Genomic DNA, 23,920 nt, shown 5'->3' with positions numbered 1-23,920 from the left:
TAAACCCGATGGCCACATGTCGGCGTACTAACGCCCCCTGTTGACGACTGCATTGCCTCATGTTTGGAAATTTTAGCGTAATTGCTTAAAAAGATTGCTAGCTGCATGGGTTTCAGGCGCTGACGTCCGATCTGTTGCATGAGACCTTGTTGTATGAAACTCATAGTGTCCATGTTTGTCATAGCATGGCTCCCCTCACACCGTGTAAAACTATCTGTGCCTTCAACTTGAGTTAAGTAGGCCCGTTGTTTGATTGTTTATCTGAATTATTTAAAGAATCTGTTGCTCGTATGTGCACTGGACACTAAAATGAGAGTGAAGGTCTGACCACAAACTTCTACCTTTTTGCTGGGGGTTGATGGTGTATTTGTTTTAAGGTCTTAAAGCAAAACCTGGCTTTTTGATAGCGTTTTTGTTTTGTGGTGCAAAAAAAGTAGTTTCTTCACCTTTTGTTGCATTACAACCACCAAATTGTTTGCGTTTTACTAAGATCTTATGAGGCAGAAAGAAGCAAAGTGGTATATTATCAGCTGGAAGGCCTGGTTTAGCGTTTAGCTACGCCTCTTCCTGCTTTGCCCGTCCAGAGACGGAGATTGTTGGAAAATGTGAATGTAATCATTTTATTTCTATCAAGTTACAGGTATTTGGTTTGTTTTAAGAGTTTGCTTTCAGGAAGGTTCTGTTGTATTTAACCTTAGACAGGAATAACAAATAATTCTCTCAGATAAGGAATCCCTTGCTCCTTTCTTTGCTTTCCACCCCCATGTTGTAAAATTCCTGAAACCTCCTGACCCCCTCAATGATGTGTGATAATAAAGACAGAAGGACAGAGATGACCTGGCGCAGACGTTCCTAAACCTTAAGGAAATGTAGTTCTCCGTTTGGGTTCCTCTGTCCTTTTCTATAGAAATGTCTAAAACTTGTGTTGTGTGGTTTTCATTCTAGGATAAAAGGGGTTATCTTTAATAACCCTATCAGAGATGTTTGCTCAGTCGTCAGAGCAGGCTCTGTGAGACAGGACAGGGAGCAGACGCGGACAGCAGCTTAGCAGGTTCTCAGTCTGGTTGCGCTCTGAACATTTACAGGCGTGAAGCAGAGTGCTTCAAATGCTTTGACTCAAACCGTTACAGACTTTAAGGAGCGCACCACTAAGTGATGGTAGACGTTCCCACCTGAGCTGCGGGTCTCTGCAGCTCCTCCTGAGTTGCCACGGGCCTCTTGGCTGCGGTAATCTTCTCCGTGCGCGGCCTGTTAGCTGAGGTGCACAGCCATGTTGTTGAGAGCTCTGTGGTTGTGCCGGGCTCTCCTTCTTGTCTGGGGTTGATCTGCGCCTCTATGAGATGTTTATAACCTAAATGTGCTTTAGACATCTCTCCACTTCATCATCCCTGGCATTTCCGGTGCGTTCCCGGATGTTCGTCATGCCGTTTGTCCATTGCCATAGCAATTCTGATTAGGATTCACCTTTTTCCTTCGTTTACTCTTACACAACATCCCCACTGCTTTCTGTGTATCAGGCGTGGGCATTTTACATAAAATACCAACAAGTTACATTGAAGTTTGTGGTTGTAACGCGACGAATGGTAAAAAGTTCAGTATGAATGCCTGGTAGTGGTGGGTCTATAAAGCTTTTTTTAATTTAATTTAATTATTTTATTTTATTTTTGTTGCTGCGTGTTTTTGATCCATGCTTTTACCTCTTGCAGGAGGTCAGGGGCCAGTCGGAGGAGAACGTAAAGGAGGTGAGCAGCTGCCCTTCCCACGAGGCTCCCATTCGGGTGCAGAACAGGGCAGGGCAGGGCGGCGGCCCGGGGCTTTATAAGGTAGTGAAGACCGGCCCCTCTGGTCACAACATCAGAAGCTGTCCAAACCTTAGGGGTATCCCTATTGGAATGTTAGTACTTGGCAACAAAGTCAAGGCCATAGGCGAGGTACGCACTCACCCCTAAATAATACAATGTTTTTTTTTTTGTGGCTGCGGCTCGATAATCTAGTCTGTTTAGCTCACCAATACAGCCTTATTTACTTTACTTTCAAAGCTGTTCTCGGTTGCTTCTAGGCATGGGGTTTGCTCTCTGCCTTTCCACTTTTCTGAGGTCTGATCAACTTCTGTGGCTGCAGTACCTAATCCCTGACTAATTCCAGCCTATGTCTTAATCTGTGGTGCTCTCTGGGTGTCAGATTCAGCTGCCTCGAGGCCTGCCGGTGCAACCCTGACCGCCAAACCCAGGAGCCTTTCTGTACCTTGACTTGGGTTTTCCTGCTCTTGTAACTGCTCTTGGGGTTTGCTTTAAACACTTGGGCTCCCTTTGACCTGTTGATGTGGATTTCTTTTTGGTGATGACCTGTCCTTGGCTGTTGTGGCGTGTCATGCTGTTCGGTACATTTCTGAGACTGCGGTTGAATGTCCCGTCTGGATCTGGGAGATGCTGCCTGCCTACACTAATACTTCCACCTATGTATCTTTTTTTTTTTTTTTTCACCGCAATAATATTCCAGGGCGTTGAGAAAACACAACTTCATGCATTTACCTTTCAATAAAACACCTCTTTCTTAGAGTAAGTTGTTTTTTTTGTTTTTTATTCATTTAACTACAATTTTCTCCTGAAGTGTCTTCTGATGAAATCAGGTTCATGTAATCTTCTGCTATGGATACCGTGCCTCCGGGATGATCCGAACGCTTGCATGTCATTGATCCTCTGTAGCAGAGATTTTTTTTTTTTTTGTATGTGCTGTAATGAACAGGACGTCGGGTGGGTGACTGTTGAAATGGATGAGATGTGCGGGAGTGCGAATAAACAGCGTTGTTTGTGCATCAGGTTGTGAACTCAGAGGGAACCTGGGTGCAGCTGGATAAGAACAGTGTAGTGGAGTTCTGTGAGAGCGACGAAGGGGAGGCTTGGTCGCTGGCCAGAGACCGTGGTGGAAACCAGTACCTTCGTCATGATGACGGTACGTTTAACATGACGCCTCTTGTGTTTTTCTGTTACTACCCTTCATAAAGATGTGTTAAAATTCTCAGATAGTAAATAAAAACATTTCCAGTCTGTTTATGCAGTGGTGGGGGGTGATATATTATATGAAAAATACGGTAAAATTGCATTTACCGTATTTTCTGGACTATAAGTCACTCCGGAGTACAAGTCGCACCAGCCATTAAATGCATAATAAAGAAGGAAAAAACATATATAAGTCGCACTGGAGTATAAGTCGCATTTTTGGGGGAAATTTATTTGATAATATACTACATCAAGAACAGACATGTCATCTTGAAAGGCAATTTTAAATAAAAATAGAACGGAGGCAACAACAGGCTGAATAATTGTACCAGTGTTTCCCGCAGCGCTATCTTGGCGAGGCTTTGCCAAACTCACGCTACCGCCTCGCCAACAATCCAAAAAAAAACAAAACCTAAGTCGATATGCTTGCATGTTTATTTGACGGTAACAGGCGTTTTTTTTTTGTTGTTGCTTTTGCGCATGAAAATAGTGAAATAACAGGCGCTCCGCTCCCCCGCTCGTCCGTGCAAAGCATGTCTTCTGTTTGGTGTGGAAATAACAGGTGTAATGATATACCGGTAAAAATGTGTAATAATTTCACACATAAGTCGCTCCAGAGTATAAGTCGCACCCCCAGCCAAACTATGAAAAAAAACTGCGACTTATAGTCCGGTATTTGAAATCTGTAGAAATTCCTACCAATAAGAACTACTCCCCCCTCTCACTACAACACGATCCCTTCGCTCAAAAGACTCTAATCGCCTCTCACTCCCCAGAACTAAGTTTAGCACCATGGGTGATCGTGTCCTTTGCTCCCCGGACTTGGGATGCCCTCCCCGACCATCTCAGAGAACCACAGGCTATTGAGGCTTTTAAAAAAGGACTAATAACATTTCTTTTTAGCAGAACTTATGAGTTTTAACCTTACACGAAAATGTTGTTGCAATATACATTGATGTTTTTATCTGCCTCTGACTTGTAGCACTTTTTAAATGTAAAGTGCATTACAAATGACATTATTATTATTATTATTATTATTATTATTATTATTATTATTATTATTATTATTATTATTATTATTATAAATGCATCTGAAGTCTCTTGGGTATAAATAGGCTGCACAAGGACCTGAGTTTGTGACGATGCTACAATTTCAAACTTGATACCGATACTAAGAAAAGACCAAATTTCATTGTCTATATTGTAGCAACATCTGTTGAAGGCAAATTTCTGGTTTAGAGCAAAATATATGATTACTTACAATAAGACAAAATCTAACTTTCATAATTGAGGGAAAACCAGATAAGTAGGCGACAAATCAGCCCTCAGTTAGAGAGATGCATTATTTTGCCCAAAGCGTTCACTTACCGATACAAATAATGCAAATCAGGCATTCAAATCCCTTCCATGGCCACAGGAGTGTTACTACACACATTTGTGAAAGAATGGGTCGCTCTCGACAGCTCAGTAGCTATACTTTACATGCACAAAATGTCACGATCTGATCGAAATGTATTTGGATTTAAAAACAAAAATACTGTATTTTTCGGGCCGTAAGGTGCACCAGATTATAAGGCGCACTAAATATTCTTCCCAAGTGTGTAATATCACACTCCGCGGAGTGAAGTATACACGAGTATGTGGGGGTCTTTACATGAATACCCTTCTAGTTTCTACATTACAGTCAGGCAGTCTTGTAGACAGCTCAGGGGTCCAATCGGGGAGTTGCACAGTGTACCGTAATGCTCCGAATATCAATTGAGCGGAGCAGGTTCGTTGCTTACCAAAGCCGTACTTACACATTTTAGCAGATTTTTGAGCACATTGTACCACATAAAATTGGTCAGTAAGCACAACTTTAGTCTTATATAAGGCGCACCATCGATTTCTGAGAAAATTTAACAATTTTAAGTGCGCCTTATAGTCCGAAAAATACGGTAATTGGATTGTACCTTTTTATATCGGCACACAATCAATGAATCTGATTATGACGTGCGTTTATATCCACCTGGCTTTACTACAGAAATAAATAAATAATTTTGATGCATCGGGAGCAGAATCAGTTTTTGCTTCCCAACGTATTTCCGCCCCGTCAAAGTGGAAAAACTTGACGTTGATGTTGGGCGCACATGCAAACTCGGGTCAGTTTGCCACATCCAGAATAACATGATCCATGACAAGTGTTTACATACATGGCGCTCGGATTATCAATCAGCATAAACCACCCCTCTCATTCAGATTACCCGTTCATTCCGATTTAGCTTAATCTGATCACTGATCACAATTTTCCGACTGGCTTGTTTACACGACGCATATTTATTCCGATCTGCCCTTTATGCCCATTATTTTTGTCAGTGTAAATGTAGCTGGTGATTCCCAGCGTGGGTCTCAGATGGGATGCCACCTGAGCTACAGGTCCAGTCACGAAAGGCTCCTAAATATCCCTCAGCTAACTGTTTGGTTTTAAGAGGAAGAGATTGTCAATGCCAGCAACTCAACCACAAAGTGATAGGCCATGTAAACTAACAGAGCAGAGGCATGGTGCACTCTCTGCTGAATCAGTGGCTACAGACCTCCAAACTTCATGTGGCCTTCAGATTAGCTCAAGAACAGCGTAAAGAGCCTCATGCTGTGGGTTTCTGTGCCTGAGCAGCTGCATCCAAGCCCCATATATCACCGGGTGCAATGCAAAGCGTTGGATTCAGTGGCGTAAGGCTCGACGCCGCTGGACTCCAGAGCAGTGGACGCGCGTTCTCTGGAGTGATGATAGCTGGCTAAAGGCCATTTTTCCTCTCCCTGTTCTCAGATCAGAAAAGACTACCCACTGAATCTGAGCATATTACTTATCTGAGAAAAAAAAATAAAAACAATTAGTTCAAAGATACATTCATCTTAATGATTTTGTTTTTACACCGCCTTGCCAGGGCAATCCAATCAATTACTGTGGAGGGTTCTCTAATTAAATGAAAACCTCGTGAACAAATGGTAAGACCAGGCGATCTAATTGCAGAACAAGCTTTGATCGAGAATCAGACGCCACCACCCAGCCCCTTCTCTGTGCAAGCGTTCAACAGAGCAACGACTTCCAACGGAGCGCAGGGCTTTGATTACGGCATCTGCAACAACAAAGGTGAGCTGCGTCAGCAAATCTACACCATCTGCCCATCCTGTTCCTCAATATTAACTTATACATAAACTATTGCTACTATTTAGCGCTACACTAGTCTCCTGAAAGTATTACAACTACATTTTGTAAAAATTTTTTACAAAAGCCAATTTTTTTATATAGTTTTTTTTTTTTTTTACAAATAACTACAAATTTTACAATAAATAATTACAAATAGATCTCTGCTACATATATGTCCCTCTCTGAATGCACAGGTGTCATGATTTTTTTTTATCTGTTTTCTTTAGGTTTCTGCATGCTTTTTTTTAAGTTGTCTAACGCTGCTGTCATGCCTCACATCTCTGCAGTGTTGGGCATATGTCTGCATGCATGAGCCAGTCAGTGTCATTTGAACTCTTGTGGGCTTTATAGTTGGATGTAGAAGCTGGCTCTGACCACCCCTCTCACCCTTTACTCTATGTTGTTTTAATTAAGTTTCCTTTACAACACGAGGTCATTTATTTAATCCGTTACCTTTGTACGGTGAGCGTCCCCTCAGGGAGCCAACCAGTGTAGCTGTAAGCTTGCATATTATGCCCGTTATGGTGCCAGTTTTCCTACAAAATGATCTTCTCTACCCATCATGGCTTAGGAGAGACACTAAAAAGTGTTTTATACTTTGTAGAGTAAGATTAAAGCTAATTCCATATTTTGATGTCAACAACTAATTATTATTAACAGCCACATATATGAAATTGAACAATAAGTTATATAAGTTACATGGCTAAATAAATTCTTTGTTACCTTTTATCCTAATTAGGTACAGTGACAACTCATTATACGACAGCCAAATGTTGTAGTTCATTGGTGCGACTTTATAAAGAGCTAGTTGGGTAGAGCATGAAGTAAATATACAGTTTGGTGTTCTTGGCTATCCATCCTCACATCCTTTGTCATCCACTTATCTGAGATCGGGTAACGTTTCCAGCAGGGAAACCCAGTAATCCATCTATCCAGCAGCTCTACAGGGATCACCCACAGTGTTCCCAGGCCAAAAGGGATGTAAATAGCTCCTCCAATGAGTTCTGGGTCTATCCGGTGTTTCTTTCCAGTGTCTCTCCCCAGCTTCTTAGGGAGGCACCCAGGAGGGGTCTTAACCTTTAAGGCTGCGTCCTCCCCCTCCTGTATAGGAAGTCCCACTCAGATGTAGGATTTCATTAGTTCACCTTATAATTCAGACTGGAGAAGCTGTTCCTCAAACTCCCACCCCCCTCCGGATAAGGCCACCATCAGGGAGGCTGGGCCATTTGAACTGCCATCTCCTGCCTAATGACAGACAAGAGTCTGGTTTCCCCCTTTTCAACTCGAAGCTACAAAGAGGATCACCTCCAGCTCATTGGTGAAAATCTGCCAGCACCAGGGTCCTAGACCTTGTGATTGAGTATCCCAGAACCCACCCAGCACTCTCTGCCAAGACAGCTCAAGAGGAGGAGAGACTCCTTCCCCTTCCTCCAGGAGTTGGGTCCCAGAGTCCAAGCTATGTGTGAAGGGGAGTCCGACTATATCTAGTTTGTAATGCTCGCCATCAGGCACCAGTTTGGACTGCTGGCCTGACATCCGGCGCACTCTGCGCATGACCCTGAAGTTCCCCCCCCCCATGGTTGTTGGGTACACAAAGAGGGGGCGTCCTGTATCTTTTAGGGCTGAGCCCATCCAAACACCAGAATCCCATCGCTTCACAGCCACGTGCTCGCTTGTGAGCGTGCTCTGAGGCCTGGTTCCTGGGTGGAGCTCTGGCCTTCCTTTTTTAAAGCCATTTTTATCCATCGTCTGATTTTATGAAGCACTTTATAATTTCTAAAACTTCCACTAAATTGTATTAAATTGGATTGTATTTGACTTGCATTAAAACTGGCGAGATGTAACTGTGCTATATGATGTTTTAATTTAAATATGTTAACTTTATGTGATTAGCGGTAGGAGATGGCCTTTGTTGTGGTTTTGTACAGCAGAAATAAATCAAACTGACTTTAGAGGTAAACTTAAGAGAAGAGAAGTTGAGGTTGTGTGTGTCTTGGACAGATGAGTGTTTTTAAATTAAACAAGCTGAGCTTTTTGCTTCCTGATGCAGTCTGAGCACTTAAATGAATTGCAGTTGTTCGTATTTTTTTTTTTTAGATGGTCTTTTAAATTTAAACTTTTTAACAAAGGCACCTTTGGTTGAAAGTCTTTTGACGATCAAAAGAAGGACCCGCAGGAGGCTATATGTCAAATTTGGCTCCTTCTGTTGTGTAAACCAGATGTTCTGTGGTACAGAACTAAATGACTGGCACAGAAATGACCCTCATCCCCCCCCTACCCCACCCCCCCACCCCCAAAAAAACCCAGAGTATAAGCTGTAGTTTCTCCACTTCCTCTGTGTTCATATTTGCAGGTGACCGGTTAAGTGCCATACTGAATTCCATTCAGTCTGGGCCCTTCCTCTCAGCAGCTCCCTCCTCCTCCTCCTCCGTATTTGATCAAGCCGCCCAACCTCCCTCCTCTTCCTCTTCCTCCTCCTCCTCCCTTGTCCAGAGCCCATTTGTGTTTGGACAGTCCCCCTCCCAAGTGTCTCAGCCACAACCACAGCTTCTGAGTAAGTCTGTCCTGCTTTCTGACAGCACTTTCTCATACAGGTGTTGATCTTCTAACCTTGCAATGTTTTGTTTTCCTGATCTGTTCCTCCATGTTAAACATTCAGTGTGGTGAAGAGGGGTGACAAGTGGCACATAGACGCTAACGCTCTGAAGTGCAGAAATATCTTTAACAAGTTGACCTGTCTAATGTTTAATGCTGAAATCTTGTTGTTGTTGGGTGTTTTTTTAGTAGAAATAAACAGTTGGTGATTTTTGAAAAACACACCGACAACAAAACAAGATTTCCAGCTGAAATACTTAGACTTTTACCTTGGTAAAATTAATATTTTTGCTATGTGCTCACGTAAGAGGCTGAGTTGCTTTGATTTCTGTTTGCTGTGCTTGCTCGATTGTTCACCGTCTCTGTCTTCTTCATGGTTTCTTGTCGCCGCTTTAAAGTTAGCTCTGTCGTGTTTCATTTTCCACCTCAACCAGTCCCCAACCTTAATCTAGACATTAAGATCAGTGGTCTGTGAAGATTTCAGGAGTATTAATTAGATGTATGTTGTCTACACTTATGAAATTGGCATAAACGGACATGTACCTGTTATATATACATATATAAGATATTTGTTTGCATGCTGGCTTCATTATTCAAATGAAAAGTGCAACAACTTGAAGGACAGTCAGCTAAGAAGATCCTTAAGGGTTTTAGCGTATGTAATTTTCTGTGGACATGTTGATCTATTTTTTTTTCCAGCATTGCTGCTGTCTGTCTTCTTGTTTGTTCTGTGTTCTCTGTCTCCAGAGTCCTGTGAGTGTCATGAAAACATAGATAAATTTAAGCATATTTGAACTAAAGATTCAAAAATCGAGTGGCCAGACATCAGAATCGGACTTTATTTTCTTAATCACCTGTGATCAGCAGATCAAGTAGTGACAAACCTGTATTGTTGTTTTTTTCCCCTATACTTTAAATGTATCAAAATTAATGAAGGCCACAGCTTTTGGGTCCATAAACACATGCATCCTTTTGAGTTTCAGAAGATTTTAAATGTTAAGAATAAATGTTTTGATGCAATTTTTTTTATTAATTAAAGGAGCTATAATTAAGATATTTATTGCAAAATCAACCTAAATCACTCTCATTTGTCACCTGGAGTGGAAGAAACATTCCCTATAAACAGTCAGTCCTCTCCATCAACAATGTCTTTGTCACGTTTTTCTCCTTTCACACCTAGAGGTACGGTCTGGAACTACTTCGGTTCACAGTGTAGCCCATAGACATAATATAAAGAGTAGACCCCGCAATGACCGCTTTCGCCTATGGACCGCTTTCGCCTATGGACGCTGACGAGATTTGGGGGCGCTATCTTGTGGCGGTCGACGGCTCTGCTCAGTGTAATGTGTTGACCAGGCGCAGAATAAATTTTAATCAACTATAACTCGCTGATTATTGAAGTAATTTCCTCGTTTTTTTTTTTCTTTGTTGAAAACTTTAAAACTGAAGCTATTATAACAAATTCAGTGAATTTAAATATTCTTAGTGGGGTTAAAAGTAATAGAATATTCTGATAGGATGTATGTTGCAAAACACTGCCACTCATACATTTTCATAACACACAAACACATTTATACACACACACACACACACACCCACACACCCACACCACACACGCAACACCATAGATATAGAGTATATAGATATATAGTGATCGAGATATATATGATAATATCGATAGTGAGATATATTAGATATATATATATATAGATAGGACTATATATTTATATTATTATATATATATGATATATATATATATATATTTATATATAATATATATATATATATATATTAGGGCTGGGCAAGTTAACGCGTTAATTTTGCGTTAACTCATTAGACTATTAACGGCGATATTTTCTTTAACGCGCATTAACGCATGTTGCTCACATGCTTTTATTTTGTAAAGGTCTGTTGCTGCGGTGTAGGGGTTTGAATCAGAACAGTAAGTGGCGATAATGCGCCAATAACCTCGCTGTCAGCCAAGCCTCGGATTCAGAGGAAGAAAGGTGCTGGCCGGAAAAAAACAAAGCCGACATGCGGAAGGCGGTGTTTCCCGCAGGTACCGCGAGCGAGCTTAGGCGAGGCGAGGCGGTGAGTTGGCGGCCGAAACAAGTTTTGTGCGGAGCGGGGGGTCTGCTTAGACGCCGTCGGTGAAGTCGCTTCTCGTTTCAAAGTATCCATGTGTTTTTGCCTGTTTTTCCCTGCCATTCACTATATGAACGCGAGAAAGCAACAACAAAAAACCGCGTGTTAACGTCAAATAAACGCAAGTAACGCAAGCATATCGAGTTAGCAAGCATTTCAGTTTAAAGTTCTTCCAGCATGGAATATGACAGAAACAAGTTAGTTGGAACCACTGCCAAGTTAAATTTTGGTATTGAACATAAAATGGTAAAGCTGCTCCTTGCGGTTACCTCAGAAATCGCCTGTTTTTGGTAGATTTTTTCCCCATAAAGAGAATTCCCTGTCAGTGGCAATAAGCTTTAATTTATTATTATTGCTATTTTTTGTTTTACATGTTTAAGTTGAGCTTTACACTAAATATGTGTTACTGATAAGTGCTACAAATGTTACAACACTTTTGTTCATATGGCAGCAGAACATTAAAATAAAAGTGTTCTTTACACTACTTTTGAATTCATTCTTGGAGTTTGTAAATACAATGCGATTAATCGCGATTAATCGCGATTAATCAGGGCGATTAATCGCGATTAAATATTTTAATCGTTGCCCAGCCCTAATATATATACATATGTGTGTGTGTGTGTGTGTATATGTGCATATATATTACTTTTTATTATATTAATACTATATTATTATTATTTAAATTAGCCTATTTTGTCAGGAATAACTAGTTTGGCACTTTAAAGACTTAAAGGTGAACAAGCTAAAAGTGAATGTAACTCAAAAAGTCACTTGATGAAGTGTGGGCTTCTGGTTTATGCAGTACAACAATAAAAATAAAAAAAAACACGTCAAAATGCAGTTCTGTGTTGGTTTATTCCAGGTCTCTGCAGGCCAACAACATGGTACAAACTTGAAACCATCCCTTGCTGTCTCTCTAGCTCTGGTTCCTGCATTGGTGATTGCTTTACCTACTCACTCATTGATTGACTAATAGTGACTGACTGGTTCCTAAGGACTGGTAAAAAAAAACAAAAACATATGACCACCCACGTTCATCCCGAGCTACCTTAAATCTATGTATATATGTGACACACCCAAGACCCAAACAAAATCAATTAACTAATTAAACCAATTACTAACAAATAATTGCATTCTAAACAACTAAATTCAAACAAAAACATTTATACAACAAATAAGCAAATAAATCAAAATGAACTAAAATAATCTAAATACTAAAACGTAACAAAAATGGCGAAATTGCTCCTACAGCAAGCTTTAATGTTGTTGGACAAAAATACAGAAATATAACATTCTAATCAAAAATACAACCAATATCTGTTCATCTTAATTGTGAAAAGTTATCCCTCGAGCCCTGATATCAATTGTCCGTAGATTCAAACAAAAATACGCCGCACAGTGCTGAGGCATCATTCGTCTGTTCACCTTAAACCAGCAGGATAGGATAGCAGGTCGACTGCCCCAAGATGGTGGCCGTAATTTCTGCACCGCGACAGTCAATGTGGGGTCTACTCTTTATATTATGACTATGGTGTAGCCGGTGTTTACTTCCTGGTTCCTGAGCCAATCAGATGAGAGTTCCCAGGGTTCCCAAAACGAGCAAAAGAGCAGCAGCCTGCAAACATGGAGGCCAGTAAGAGCAGCGGACCAGAAATAGAACAGAATACAACAATATAGACTTATCCCCTGTTAGTAAAAATTCACAACAGCAAGTTAGATTGTTGTGATTGACAAGCTGTTGTACTGATTTGAGCCACAAGGTGTCAGTATTACTTATAGCTCCTTTAACTAGTAATTCCCTCATTTCCCCTTGGATTCATAAGACCACCTAAATCAAAGAACCTGCACTACATCTGGCTTTACTCTTTATGATCACTAGAAAAACTGTTGTTATCAGTCAAATATGAAAATGGCTTATCAGATCTCAAAGAAAACCACCAGAAACGACAAAGACTCCTGGGTGGGTGTCCAAACGTATTCAGAGAGAACTAAGCAAAAGCCTGGTTGCCTCCGATTTAAGCCTGTTTGCTGTCAATAGTATAGACGCTTATTCATATTATCAATCGCACATCATCATGATTGATGTTTATTCTTAGTGAAGGAGACCCAGAATTGGCTTAGGTTTTTTAATATATGAGGTGTTTAAACATTAAATAAGAGGAAGCACAACAAGAATTTTCTCAACATGGTGCTATCTTTCTGGTAACCTTTACCCTAGCTTCTATTTATTTTGATTTTTGTTCATCTTTGAGTTTTTGATGTGTGCACACCAGGTTGCTGGGCAGCGAAGAGGGCTTAAATCTCTAAACCTGTTTTACGTTATTTATGTTAAACATCTTACCAACAAGTTGTTTTCATGATACCCACAGACCTCGGTGACTTCACTGACCTTTTCTAAGTGTCTCTTTCCCCGACGTGCCATCTATATCTTCCCGTTGGTTTGTGTGTTGTCCATTTCACGGTTCGACCCCATTTGCCCTCCTCTTCGCTCCCTCCTTCTGTCCCTCTGCTCTTCCTCCCTTTCTGTCTCTCTCTCTCTCTCTGTCTGGCATTTCATGTCTGGCTTGTTTACCTGCTCCACTGTTTCCCCGCTGTAGATGGTTCATCTCGCAGCCTTGCTTCTCGTGAGCGTGTGCACAAAAGCAGTGTGTCGGTGGCTGGTCATGGTAGTGCTCTCTCATCTCTCGCTCTAAGGCAAAAGGGTGGGTAATCACAGAACGCATGCTCCCCCTCAGACTCAGCAGAGGGTGGGTATGAACTCAGGAAAACCCTCTTCTTTAAAGTCAATGAGGAGCTTTTTCTATTGGACTTCTGATGAACTGTTTTTGGCTTCTTGGCCTACTGCTTCCTCTCAGGCTCAGGTCGTTAGTAGAAATATAAAACAGTTTGTTTGACGATAGGAGTTGCCTGAATTTGTTTAATGCAAAAGCGACAAATGTGGACCAATCTTTTGGCCCTTTTTGTAAAGACTTATAAAGAGCTTTAAAATGGATTGATCTTTAACCGCAGAAGCATAATCACACTAAAAAAACATAGAACAATACAACTTTTAATTTGATTTACATTTATTCACTGGGGTACAAAAAAAAACATGTTTATAATTATTATTTAACAGAGAACCATCACCCGGTGATACTAAACACAACAATGCTAGCAGCTAACGGTTAGCATGTTGGTAACCAGAAGTAGCTCCAGGAAGGTCCTACCAACTTCTGCTTGACAGAGTCTGTATTTCCTTTACAGAGAAGGCTCCACAGCAAATTTGGGCCATATCGGATAAAGCATGTCTATTTTATGAGGTGTCAAACATCCATTTTTTACCCCTTTTTGGCCTCTGCTAGATGCTGCAGACATGCTCCACAGACACCAAAATCACATAATCCACAATTCGACGCTCACTGCGGGGGATGTGATGAACGTAGGAATATGATATTCGCAAGGGTAACTCTTACGGGTAGCACGATACACACCACGAGGCAGGCGCCTTCTTAAATTTCTTCAGAAACTTTCTAGTTAATTTTTTTACTGGTACCTTTGCTGGTAATACCTATTATTGCCTATAGGACGTTAGTTTCATAAGCATACTGAGGCAGGGACGCACACCAGTCTGGGTCCATTTTTTGCCATCCCTCTCCTCAGTTCACCCTCAAGGTTTTTTATAGGAATTAGGTATGCAAACATGTAAGGTTTTTCTTTATGTATTATTAAGTGTCTGATAATCCGTTTTTGAATTATGAATTTGTCCAAAATAGAGCTGGGCAACGGTTTAATTAATTGATTCGAATTTACAATTTATTAAGATTTTATTTTACTTTGCCAATGAGCTCATTGGGCTTCCATAAGGAGGAAACCTTTTTACCAAAAGACGAGCCACTTTAATTTATTAATTTAGTTTTTTTTTAAGTTTGTTAGTAGTTATACAAGCAAAGTGAAGCCTGTTTTAGCTCATTGTTTAATGAGCGCCTGCCATCTTGTTATACAAGCACGTTTCACAGTTTGTATTAAGTTGTACTTTGACTTCAGGTCAACTCCCAGACAAGATGCTTGAAATAAAAGCACATTTTTAAAATAATTTCTTGTGAAATAAAAAGGAGGGGAAACAATTTATAAATTGGATTTGGGATAATAAAATCAGAGAATTTATCTTTAAGCCATATCACCCAGCCCTAGCCCAAAAGCTATCACTATTTTTCATGTAAAATGTCTTGATATTTTTAAGGAGTTTATGATGCCACTGAAACAAAATTCCCAGAGCCTTTGGAGGAGAAACAGGCCAGAGCATCACAGATCCTCTGCCATACTTAGCATAACCGTTTCCCCCCTCAGTCATTCTTTGGTTTATTTCAAATCCTCCTGGGTTTTCTGTTGCTGAAAGGTTTAGTTGTGGTCTCATCTGTACGATGCATTGAGTTTAGTTGACTGCATTTGCGATGGTCGGACAAAAGGAGCTAGTTTGCAAATAGGTGGTCTCTGTTTGCTATGGAGACTTCTTTAGACCAAAAAAAACCCTCTCCATGCTTCAATTCCTCATCAGTGAGCTTTGGAGATTTTTCACCCAACTTACCATCATACTCAATGTGCCTAGTGGAAAGATAAATATGGGTTTCTATCCAGCCTAGTGGCCAGGAGTGGCTCTTTGTGTCCTATTTTCCTCTGGGATAACAGAAAGTCAGGGATTATAAACTAAAATCGGTGATTTTTTTGTAAAAAAACAAACAAAAAAAAGGTTTATTTGTATACATTCGTGAATAAAACAATATATGCACACACTTATATAATATTGAAGTTAAAGGTTGGATTGTTTATTTTATAATATTTATTTCAAATGTTAAGGGAATTATGCTACTGCAGTAAAAGGTACATTAATTTCAGGGCTTTTTGGTGCTAAACACAGAGCCGTCCCAAAATTGGGTTGAAACCCATCTTTCATCAGTGCTTTCATGGTCCACCAGCTATCCTCATTCATCACATCAGTTGTCTGATTGAAAAGAACGGATGAAACATTTAATAATCCTGAGTTTTAACATCTCTCGTCTTCGAGGCTTTAGTCCTCTTTTCGCCGTTTCTTTCTACACATGACTGTTTATTTGCTGCCGACTGTTGTCGTCGACCCGTCGGCCGTGTTTCATGGTGCGTCTGTGTTTGGGTCAACGATGTTTAGGTGAACGGGGGAACCTGATGCCCGGTGCGCGCTCCGTGTCCCAGGGCAGCAAGCAGCGTCAGGAGAACCGCTCGCCCAAACAGGAGAGTCGAGGGAGCCGCTCCTCCGAACAGGGCCGGGGGAAGACGGGCGAGGGCGGCCTCTCGGCCAGCGAGGCCCTCATCCTGCGGTCGGACACGGCCAAGCTGAGAAGCGACTCTCACAGCCGCTCCCACTCACCCAACCACAACACTCTGCAGGCACTAAAGGGAGACGGTAGAACCCCGGGGATTCGGGCCGAGTCCCCAAACCCGGGCTCTCGCTCCTCTTCTCCCAAGCAGAAAGGCGTATCCTCATCGGGCCGATCCAGTCCTTCAAGCACCTTATCCCAGCTGTCCTCCTCCAGCCACCACGACAAAAACCTCCCCCCCAAAGTGAGCCCTTCCAAAGCAAAGCTCGACCCCCCCAGGGAGCGCTCCAAGTCAGACTCGTACACTCTCGATCCAGACACACTCAGAAAAAAGAAGATTCCCTTCACAGAGCCTCTAAGGGGCAGATCTACCTCTCCTAAATCCAAACTGTCTCCTAAAGATCCCAACAAAGACGCGATGAGCAATGCAGAAAACCGAGCCCCGTCGCCACACGTGACCCAGGAGAACCTCCACAGCGAGGTGGTGGAGGTCTGCACCTCCAGCGCGCTCCTCTCCAACGACGACGGCGGCAACGACGAGAACGCGGCGCTGCTTAACTCGGAAGAAGGCTCGTGCAAAGTCCACTTCAGCATCGGCAAGGCCCCCGTCAAGGAGGAGCTGGAGAGCCGCTCGTCGCCCAAGGTCAGCCGCAAGACCTCCAGCCGCCACGCGCGTCCCAAGAAAGACAAGTCGGGGCCGCTGTTCAAAGCCGAGAGCGCAGCGCGAATCACCGAGCCCGTCAAACAGGCCATGTCGCCCTCGGTGGCTGAATGCGCGCGCGCCGTTTTCGCCGCGTTCCTTTGGCACGAGGGGATCGTCCACGACGCCATGGCCTGCTCGTCCTTCCTCAAGTTCAACCCGGACCTGACCAAGGAGCAGGCGCCCATCCGCAACTCCCTCGGCGGACAGGGGCCCGAGGAGAAAGAGAGCAAGCTAAAGAATCGCCACTCCCTTGAGATCTCCTCTGCGCTCAACATGTTTAATATCGCCCCGCACGGCCCGGACATCTCCAAGATGGGCAGCATCAACAAAAACAAGGTGCTGTCCATGCTGAAGGAGCCTCCGCTGCCCGAGAAGTGCGAGGACGGGAAGGGGGAGAACTCCTCCTACGAGATGACCTCCCACCCCTGCTTGAGGCCGAAGTCCATCTTGCCGCTAACCCTGCAGCATTTAGTGGCGTTCTGGGAGGACATCTCCATGGCCACCATCAAAGCGGCCACCCAGAACATGATCTTCCCCAGCCCCGGGCTCCAGCGCCATCCTAAAGAAGAAGGAGCACGAGAAGGACAACAAGAAGGCGAAGAAGGAGAAGAAGAAGAGGGAGAAGGCCGAGGTGCGCCCCCGCGGGAATCTGTTCGGAGAGATGGCTCAGCTGGCCATGGGCGGACCGGAGAAAGACACCATCTGCGAGCTGTGCGGGGAGTCGCACCCTTACCCCGTCACCTACCACATGAGGCAGGCCCATCCAGGTCAGAACGGCAAAGTCCCTTTTTTCTTAAGCTGCTGTGACCCCGATCTGTTTACCAACCAGCTTCTTTGGCCTTTTTCCGTGGCAGGTTGCGGTCGTTACGCCGGGGGCCAGGGCTACAACAGCATCGGCCATTTCTGTGGAGGCTGGGCTGGAAATTGTGGGGATGGAGGTATAGGAGGCAGCACCTGGTATCTGGTGTGCGACCGCTGTCGAGAGAAATACCTCAGAGAGAAACAGAGCGCCGCCAGAGAAAAGGTCTGTGCGCTCGACCCATCACCTCTCTCTCTTTTTTCTTTTTGCTACAATGATTGGATATTCATCATCTAAGCTAATTCAATCCGTCTCATTTTAAAGGTGAAACAGTCGAGGAAGAAGCCTCTGCAGGTGAAGACCCCAAGAGCTCTGCCGACCATGGAGGCCCACCAGGTGATCCGAGCCAACGCCTTGTTCCTGCTGTCCCTCAGCAGCGCCGCTGAGCCCAGCATGCTGTGCCATCATCCCCCCCGCCCCCTGCACTCGCTCCCCAGCCTGAAGGAGGGCGTTTCAGAGGAGCTCCCCAACAAAATGGGCTGCCTGTACCTGCAGACGCTAGCCAGGTAGTTGTGGGCCCGCTTTTTAGCCGGCAAAGCCAGGGAATCCACTCGCGAGGGTTTGATTAATGTCGGGACTTTGGTTTCAGGCAACACACGGAGAACTTCGGCGCGTACCAAGACGACAACCTTTTTCAGGATGAGATGAGGTACCTGCGGTCGACATCTGTCCCCGCGCCGTACATATCCGTCACACCAGACGCCTGTCCCAATGTGTTTGAGGAACCGGAGAGTAACATGAAGTCCATGCCCCCCAGGTAAACGAGTAAAATAAAAATACACTCACTGCTTTATTTTAGACACTCAATAATGTATGCATTTCAGTCGTTTTAAACTATGTTTGTGTTTTTATTTTCATAAAGTGGTTAAAAAAAGGCGTCTCTGGATCAAAGCTTTATCCCAAATGTCTCACTGGCACATTTTTAAACACAGCCGTAGCTAAATATGAGAAGCAGCTAAAAAAATAACCTATTGGAATACTTAAATGTATAATTGTAACGCAACATAGACCATCTTGACATAAACGATATAGTTTGATCTTAAATCTCATTCTCAATATATTGCCCAGCCCTACGATGATTCCACCTTTCTGTAACTTAAACTTAATATTAGGAGAGCTAAATAGTGGCGTACATCTCATAACCTTAAATAAAACCCAGGATAACCAGATGCACCTATTTAGGAAGTCGAGACCCCTGGTTGTAATTTCATCTCAGAATGAATCCAGTTGTCCTCAGAGGTTTTATTAAAGAACATTAATGAGCAAACCATCAATAAAACGAAGCTCTGATCATCTAATGGAGAACTCTTCCTTTAGATGAATGGAGAGTTAGCAGTTTGCAAACATGGAAAAGAAGGTGTCCTGGTCAAATGAAACCAAAACTGAACTTTAGTGCCTTCAGATGCACCGTGCACTGAACGCACCATCCCCAGGGTGAAGTATGGTGGTGGCAGCATTATGCTGTGGGAGTCAAGCTGAGGTTCACTCTAACCCCTAAACTTTGCTTGAGCTGTATTTATGTTCTAATGGCCTAGTCCAAGTCCAGATCTAAATGCAGTTAAGCTTCTCTGGACAGACTTGAAAATGGATATTAACTCATCCTCTCCATCTGTAACGTCGCAACTTGCGAAACACTGCAAAAAGAGAACTAGATATAAGTAAAATTGTCTTGAAATTAATGTATTTGCCCTTGATTTGAGCAGGTAAATAAGATTATTTGCCAATGGAATGAGTATTTTTACCCCTAAAATGAGATAATTAGATATACTGCACTTGAAATAAGATGATAGAGATGAATTGTTCCTATTTTAAGTGCAAAAATCTTATTCCATTGGCATTTAGTCTTATTTACCTGCTCAAACCAAGAAATAAAAACTTTTATTTCTAGGAAATTCCTCTTATTTTTAGTTCTATTTTTGCAGTGAAAGGTTAAATGGTCATAAATAGTTTTGTGAGGCACGGCTGTGTTTAAAAACCTCTCGACTTCTAAACTTTCATCCGGCTCTGCGTACCTCTTCTTTAATTAGCCGACCAACAATCCTAAACAGAACGAGCTTTAATGGATGTCTTTTGTGATATTATCAGACCAAAAGTTCTCTTCTTCTTGCCTTGATTTCCGTTCAGTCTTGAGACCAGTCCGATCACAGACAGCGACACGGCAAAGCGCACCGTCTTCCAGAGGTCGTACTCCGTCGTGGCGTCAGAATACGACAAGCAGCACTCGCCCTGCCCGGCCCGGGTCAAAGCCGTGCCCAGACGGAGGGTCCACAGCGGCGACGCAGGTAGATTAACACAAACGGGACGCGTAACACTTAGAGGGAGGGGTCGTTGCGTCCGTTCATCATTCACTGCTCCGTTTTTTCCCCCAGAAGTGGGCTCTTCTTTGTTACGCCACCCGTCTCCCGAGCTGTCGCGTCTCATCTCGGCTCACGGCTCCCTCAGCAAAGGGGAGAGGAACTTCCAGTGGCCCGTCCTGGCTTTCGTCATCCAGCACCATGACCTGGAAGGCCTGGAGGTGGCGATGAAGCACGCTCTGAGGAAGTCCGCCTGCAGGGTGTTCGCCATGGAGGTACCCGTGTCGCGCCCGCATTTCCTTTTCGACCCTCGGTCAGAAGCTGCGTTTATTGGTTTTATTTGCGGTTCATTACTTCTTGTGCTCCCGTCAGGCGTTCAACTGGCTGCTCTGCAACGTGATCCAGACCACCTCGCTGCACGACATCCTTTGGCATTTTGTAGCATCTCTCACTCCGTCCCCGTGTGAGCCGGAGGATGAGGAGGACGAGGAGAATAAGGGGAACAAAGAAAATTTAGAGCAGGTAAGAGTGGCTAACAGTCCGGTGCCATGTGGCCTTTCTGGTTGTTTTTTTTGTTTTTTCTCCATCACCTTTTCTAAACATGAATATCTCCGTAATCACAGGAACGAGACCTCGGCGTGTGTGAACACCCCCTGTCAGACATCGTGATCGCCGGGGAGGCAGCTCATCCGCTCCCCCACACGTTCCACCGCCTTCTGCAGACCATCTCCGACCTCATGATGTCACTTCCCAGTGGCAGCGCACTACAGCAGATGGCGCTCAGGTAAATCTCGGCTTGGGGAAGGGCCGCGCCGTCCTCCTGCCTTAAGACGCAGCAGCAATGACGTTTCTTTGGTCGCGTCTCGTTGCTTTAGGTGCTGGAGCCTCAAGTTCAAGCAGTCCGACCACCAGTTCCTCCACCAGAGCAACGTTTTCCATCACATCAACAACATCCTGTCCAAGTCGGACGACGGCGACAGCGAGGAGAGCTTCAACATCAGCGTGCAGTCGGGCTACGAAGCAATGAGCCAGGCAAGAACACAGCCAGTGCTGACGCTTCCGCCCGCTGGTCTGCTGCTCATAAACCAAATGAAAATATGTGTTGTTGTTTTTTTTTTTTTTACAGGATCTGTGTCTGGTAACCTGCTTGAAGGACCTGACCAGTGTAGTAGACATTAAGACGTCCAGTCGCCCCGCCATGATCGGCAGCCTGACCGACGGCTCCACTGAGACCTTCTGGGAGTCTGGAGACGAGGACAAAAACAAGACCAAAAGCATCACGTTTAGCTGCGTGAAAGGCATAAATGCCACAAAGGTCTCTGTTCACGTGGACAACTCCAGAGACATCGGGGTAAGGAACAACAGCGAGCTCGACATTAAAGCGCCAAAGGGTTGTTTAGCACAAAGTAAAGGCTGGTGTGTCGGCCCGTACTCAGAGAGTCAGGGGTTCGCTCCTCAGCTCAGCTGGTGGTAAACCGACGAATCCGAGGCGTTTTTATTTACAATGAGTAACTCGTCCTTCTGTGACTTCCTTAAAGTTAAAGTTTCAAACGTATGCCTTTAATAAAGAGCAGCTAGCTGGATGCGATAACAAGGTAGTCCCTGTGGAGTTTGCAGGTTTTTTTTGTTATCTTCTAGACAGATGAGTCGGACAACTCCTCACTCTTTAGTGAAGAAATCAAGTTTTTTTTTTTTTTCAGTCATGTAGGTCCAGCTTTGTGAAAAAGTTTTTTTTTTCTTTGGCTGTGTGGCTACTTGGCCTGTTCAGCCAGACTGACGTACGCTGTGTGTTTTCAGTGTGTTTTCAATACACAGCTAGAATTGACCGGACCAATCGCAGCACGGGAGGCCACGAGGCTACGATGCGTCACTCTTTACCCATAATGCAGCAGCGCTTTTCTGTAGCCAAAACTGTCCAGATGGCGGCTGCAACAGAGCAGTGTTTTAATGATGATTATTATGTCCTGAATGAGCTGAATCAATCTTTAAAACCTCAGCAACCTGCTGCTCTAACAGAGCGCGCCCCGTCCGTAGTTCTCTGATTGGTTCTAACCTGTTTCCGCTGACCCTGTTTTGACAATGCTTGCATACAAATGACTTTTCCACCAATTACTAGGGTTCTTTGTGATTATATTTACCTACACTTTATGCTGCTAAATGCTTTTTGTTCAGGGATACAGAGGGGATTTCAGTTTTGTTATAATTGACCTCTTTCTACAAGTATCAAAATTGCTTATTCATAAATCCAATTCCTCCAGACTTCACCAAAGCTTCCTTATAAAACTTAATTTTTTTTCCATTTGAGACAAAAATCTTAAAATATCTTTTCAGGCAGAATTAACTCCTTAAATTCTGTGCAAACGCTTTAAATCCTCAAACCTCTGGCCTTTTGTGTTCATGATACATTTGTCTTTTCATGCTCTGTCGGTCCAGATGTGATGCTGCGATTTATGTTTCTCTTTATATTTAGCCTTTTCTTAAAAAACAACAAAGATAGAGTTTTGATGATTTGTCATTGAGTTGGCCTGTAAATTAGCTGCTGACATAACTGGAGAAAAAGTTGATTTCCTGCCTCAGAAACTTTGCACTTTACTTTAAACAGCATGATTACAGTGACTGGTGTCTGAGCGTCTCTCTGCGACGTGCTAATGGAAGTCCCTGCACTTTCGCCGATCTTTTAGTGCAAATTGCGTTTGTGACGGGCAAAAACACTTAAATTGTAAAGTCAACAAAATGAGCCGCGGAGCCCGTAGACACGTTCTGAAGGCGATGGCCACATAAATGGGCCAGCAGCGGGCTGAGTGACACTGCAAATTACTGGAAATGTGTCGTATTATGGCTTTCTGTGAATTTATTCCTTGTTTCCTGTGAAAAACAGAACAAAGTCACCTCCGTGACGTTCCTTTGTGGGAAAGCAATAGAGGACCTCTGCAGAATCAAGCAGGTAGGAGCACTTTGAGCAATATAACAAGTGAGAAATCATTTGAGAATAATTTCAGCTGTAAAAGAGATACAGCTGACTTTGTCCTGTGACTGTCTTCCAGCTTTTATTGACTTGTTTTAAAAAGAACGGATGAAAAAAATGATCAGACGAGTCAATTGTGCTCGTAAATGTTTGGTTTATCTATTTTTTGTTGTTGTCACAGGTCGACCTTGACTCGCGTCACATGGGCTGGGTGACGAGTGAGCTCCCCGGAGGCGACTACCACGTGATCAAAGTGGAGCTGAAAGGCCCCGAAAACACCCTGAGGGTTCGCCAAGTGAAGGTTCTCGGCTGGAAAGAGGGCGAGAGCATCAAGATCCTCGGGCAGATCTCAGCCAGCATGGCTCAGCAGAAAAACTGTGAAGCCGAGACGCTCAGGGTTTTCCGCCTCATCACCTCGCAGGTCAGTCACTGGGCCAGGGTCACTTACCGGTCCGGATCATGTGCATTTAAGAGAGACCGTGAGTGTGAGTCTTCTGTTTACCTTTAGGTTTTTGGCAAACTGATCTGTGGAGACGCCGAGCCAACTCCGGAGCAGGAGGAGAAAAATCTGCTCTCGTCTCCAGAAGGAGAGGACAAGGTCTGTAGCATGAACTGCCTCACAGTTCCTGCATTTTTTTTTCCCACCCCAACATTTGTTTTTACTATTTATTTCTTTGTGAATAGGCGCCGTCTGATGCGGACCTTAAGGAGCACATGGTGGGAATAATCTTCAGCAGGAGCAAGCTCACCAACCTGCAGAAACAAGTAAACCAAACTTTAAGCCCGTTCAGGAGTTCTGCCCGCCTGCCGACACAGAGAACCCACAACCCACTGCAACCGCTG

The 23,920-nt window shown here is 43.6% G+C and overlaps 1 protein-coding gene across 1 annotated transcript in view; it reads left to right on the top strand.

Moving 5' to 3' along the window:
• Positions 1 to 23,920, top strand: part of mycbp2 (MYC binding protein 2) — a 91,418-nt gene that overhangs the window by 57,824 nt on the left and 9,674 nt on the right. The window contains 18 exon segments of the mRNA XM_012864274.3: positions 1,707 to 1,931; positions 2,820 to 2,952; positions 6,010 to 6,129; positions 16,088 to 17,499; positions 17,501 to 17,726; positions 17,814 to 17,983; positions 18,083 to 18,324; positions 18,408 to 18,575; positions 19,943 to 20,100; positions 20,188 to 20,387; positions 20,485 to 20,634; positions 20,736 to 20,896; positions 20,988 to 21,144; positions 21,239 to 21,463; positions 22,991 to 23,056; positions 23,259 to 23,498; positions 23,586 to 23,675; positions 23,762 to 23,842. Of these exon segments, the coding sequence (XP_012719728.2) occupies positions 1,707 to 1,931; positions 2,820 to 2,952; positions 6,010 to 6,129; positions 16,088 to 17,499; positions 17,501 to 17,726; positions 17,814 to 17,983; positions 18,083 to 18,324; positions 18,408 to 18,575; positions 19,943 to 20,100; positions 20,188 to 20,387; positions 20,485 to 20,634; positions 20,736 to 20,896; positions 20,988 to 21,144; positions 21,239 to 21,463; positions 22,991 to 23,056; positions 23,259 to 23,498; positions 23,586 to 23,675; positions 23,762 to 23,842 (4,224 nt within the window).

Source organism: Fundulus heteroclitus, chromosome 7 (genome assembly GCF_011125445.2).
Source record: "Fundulus heteroclitus isolate FHET01 chromosome 7, MU-UCD_Fhet_4.1, whole genome shotgun sequence".
Classification (NCBI taxonomy): Eukaryota; Metazoa; Chordata; class Actinopteri; order Cyprinodontiformes; family Fundulidae; genus Fundulus; species Fundulus heteroclitus.
This window is presented reverse-complemented; position numbering and strand designations above follow the sequence as displayed.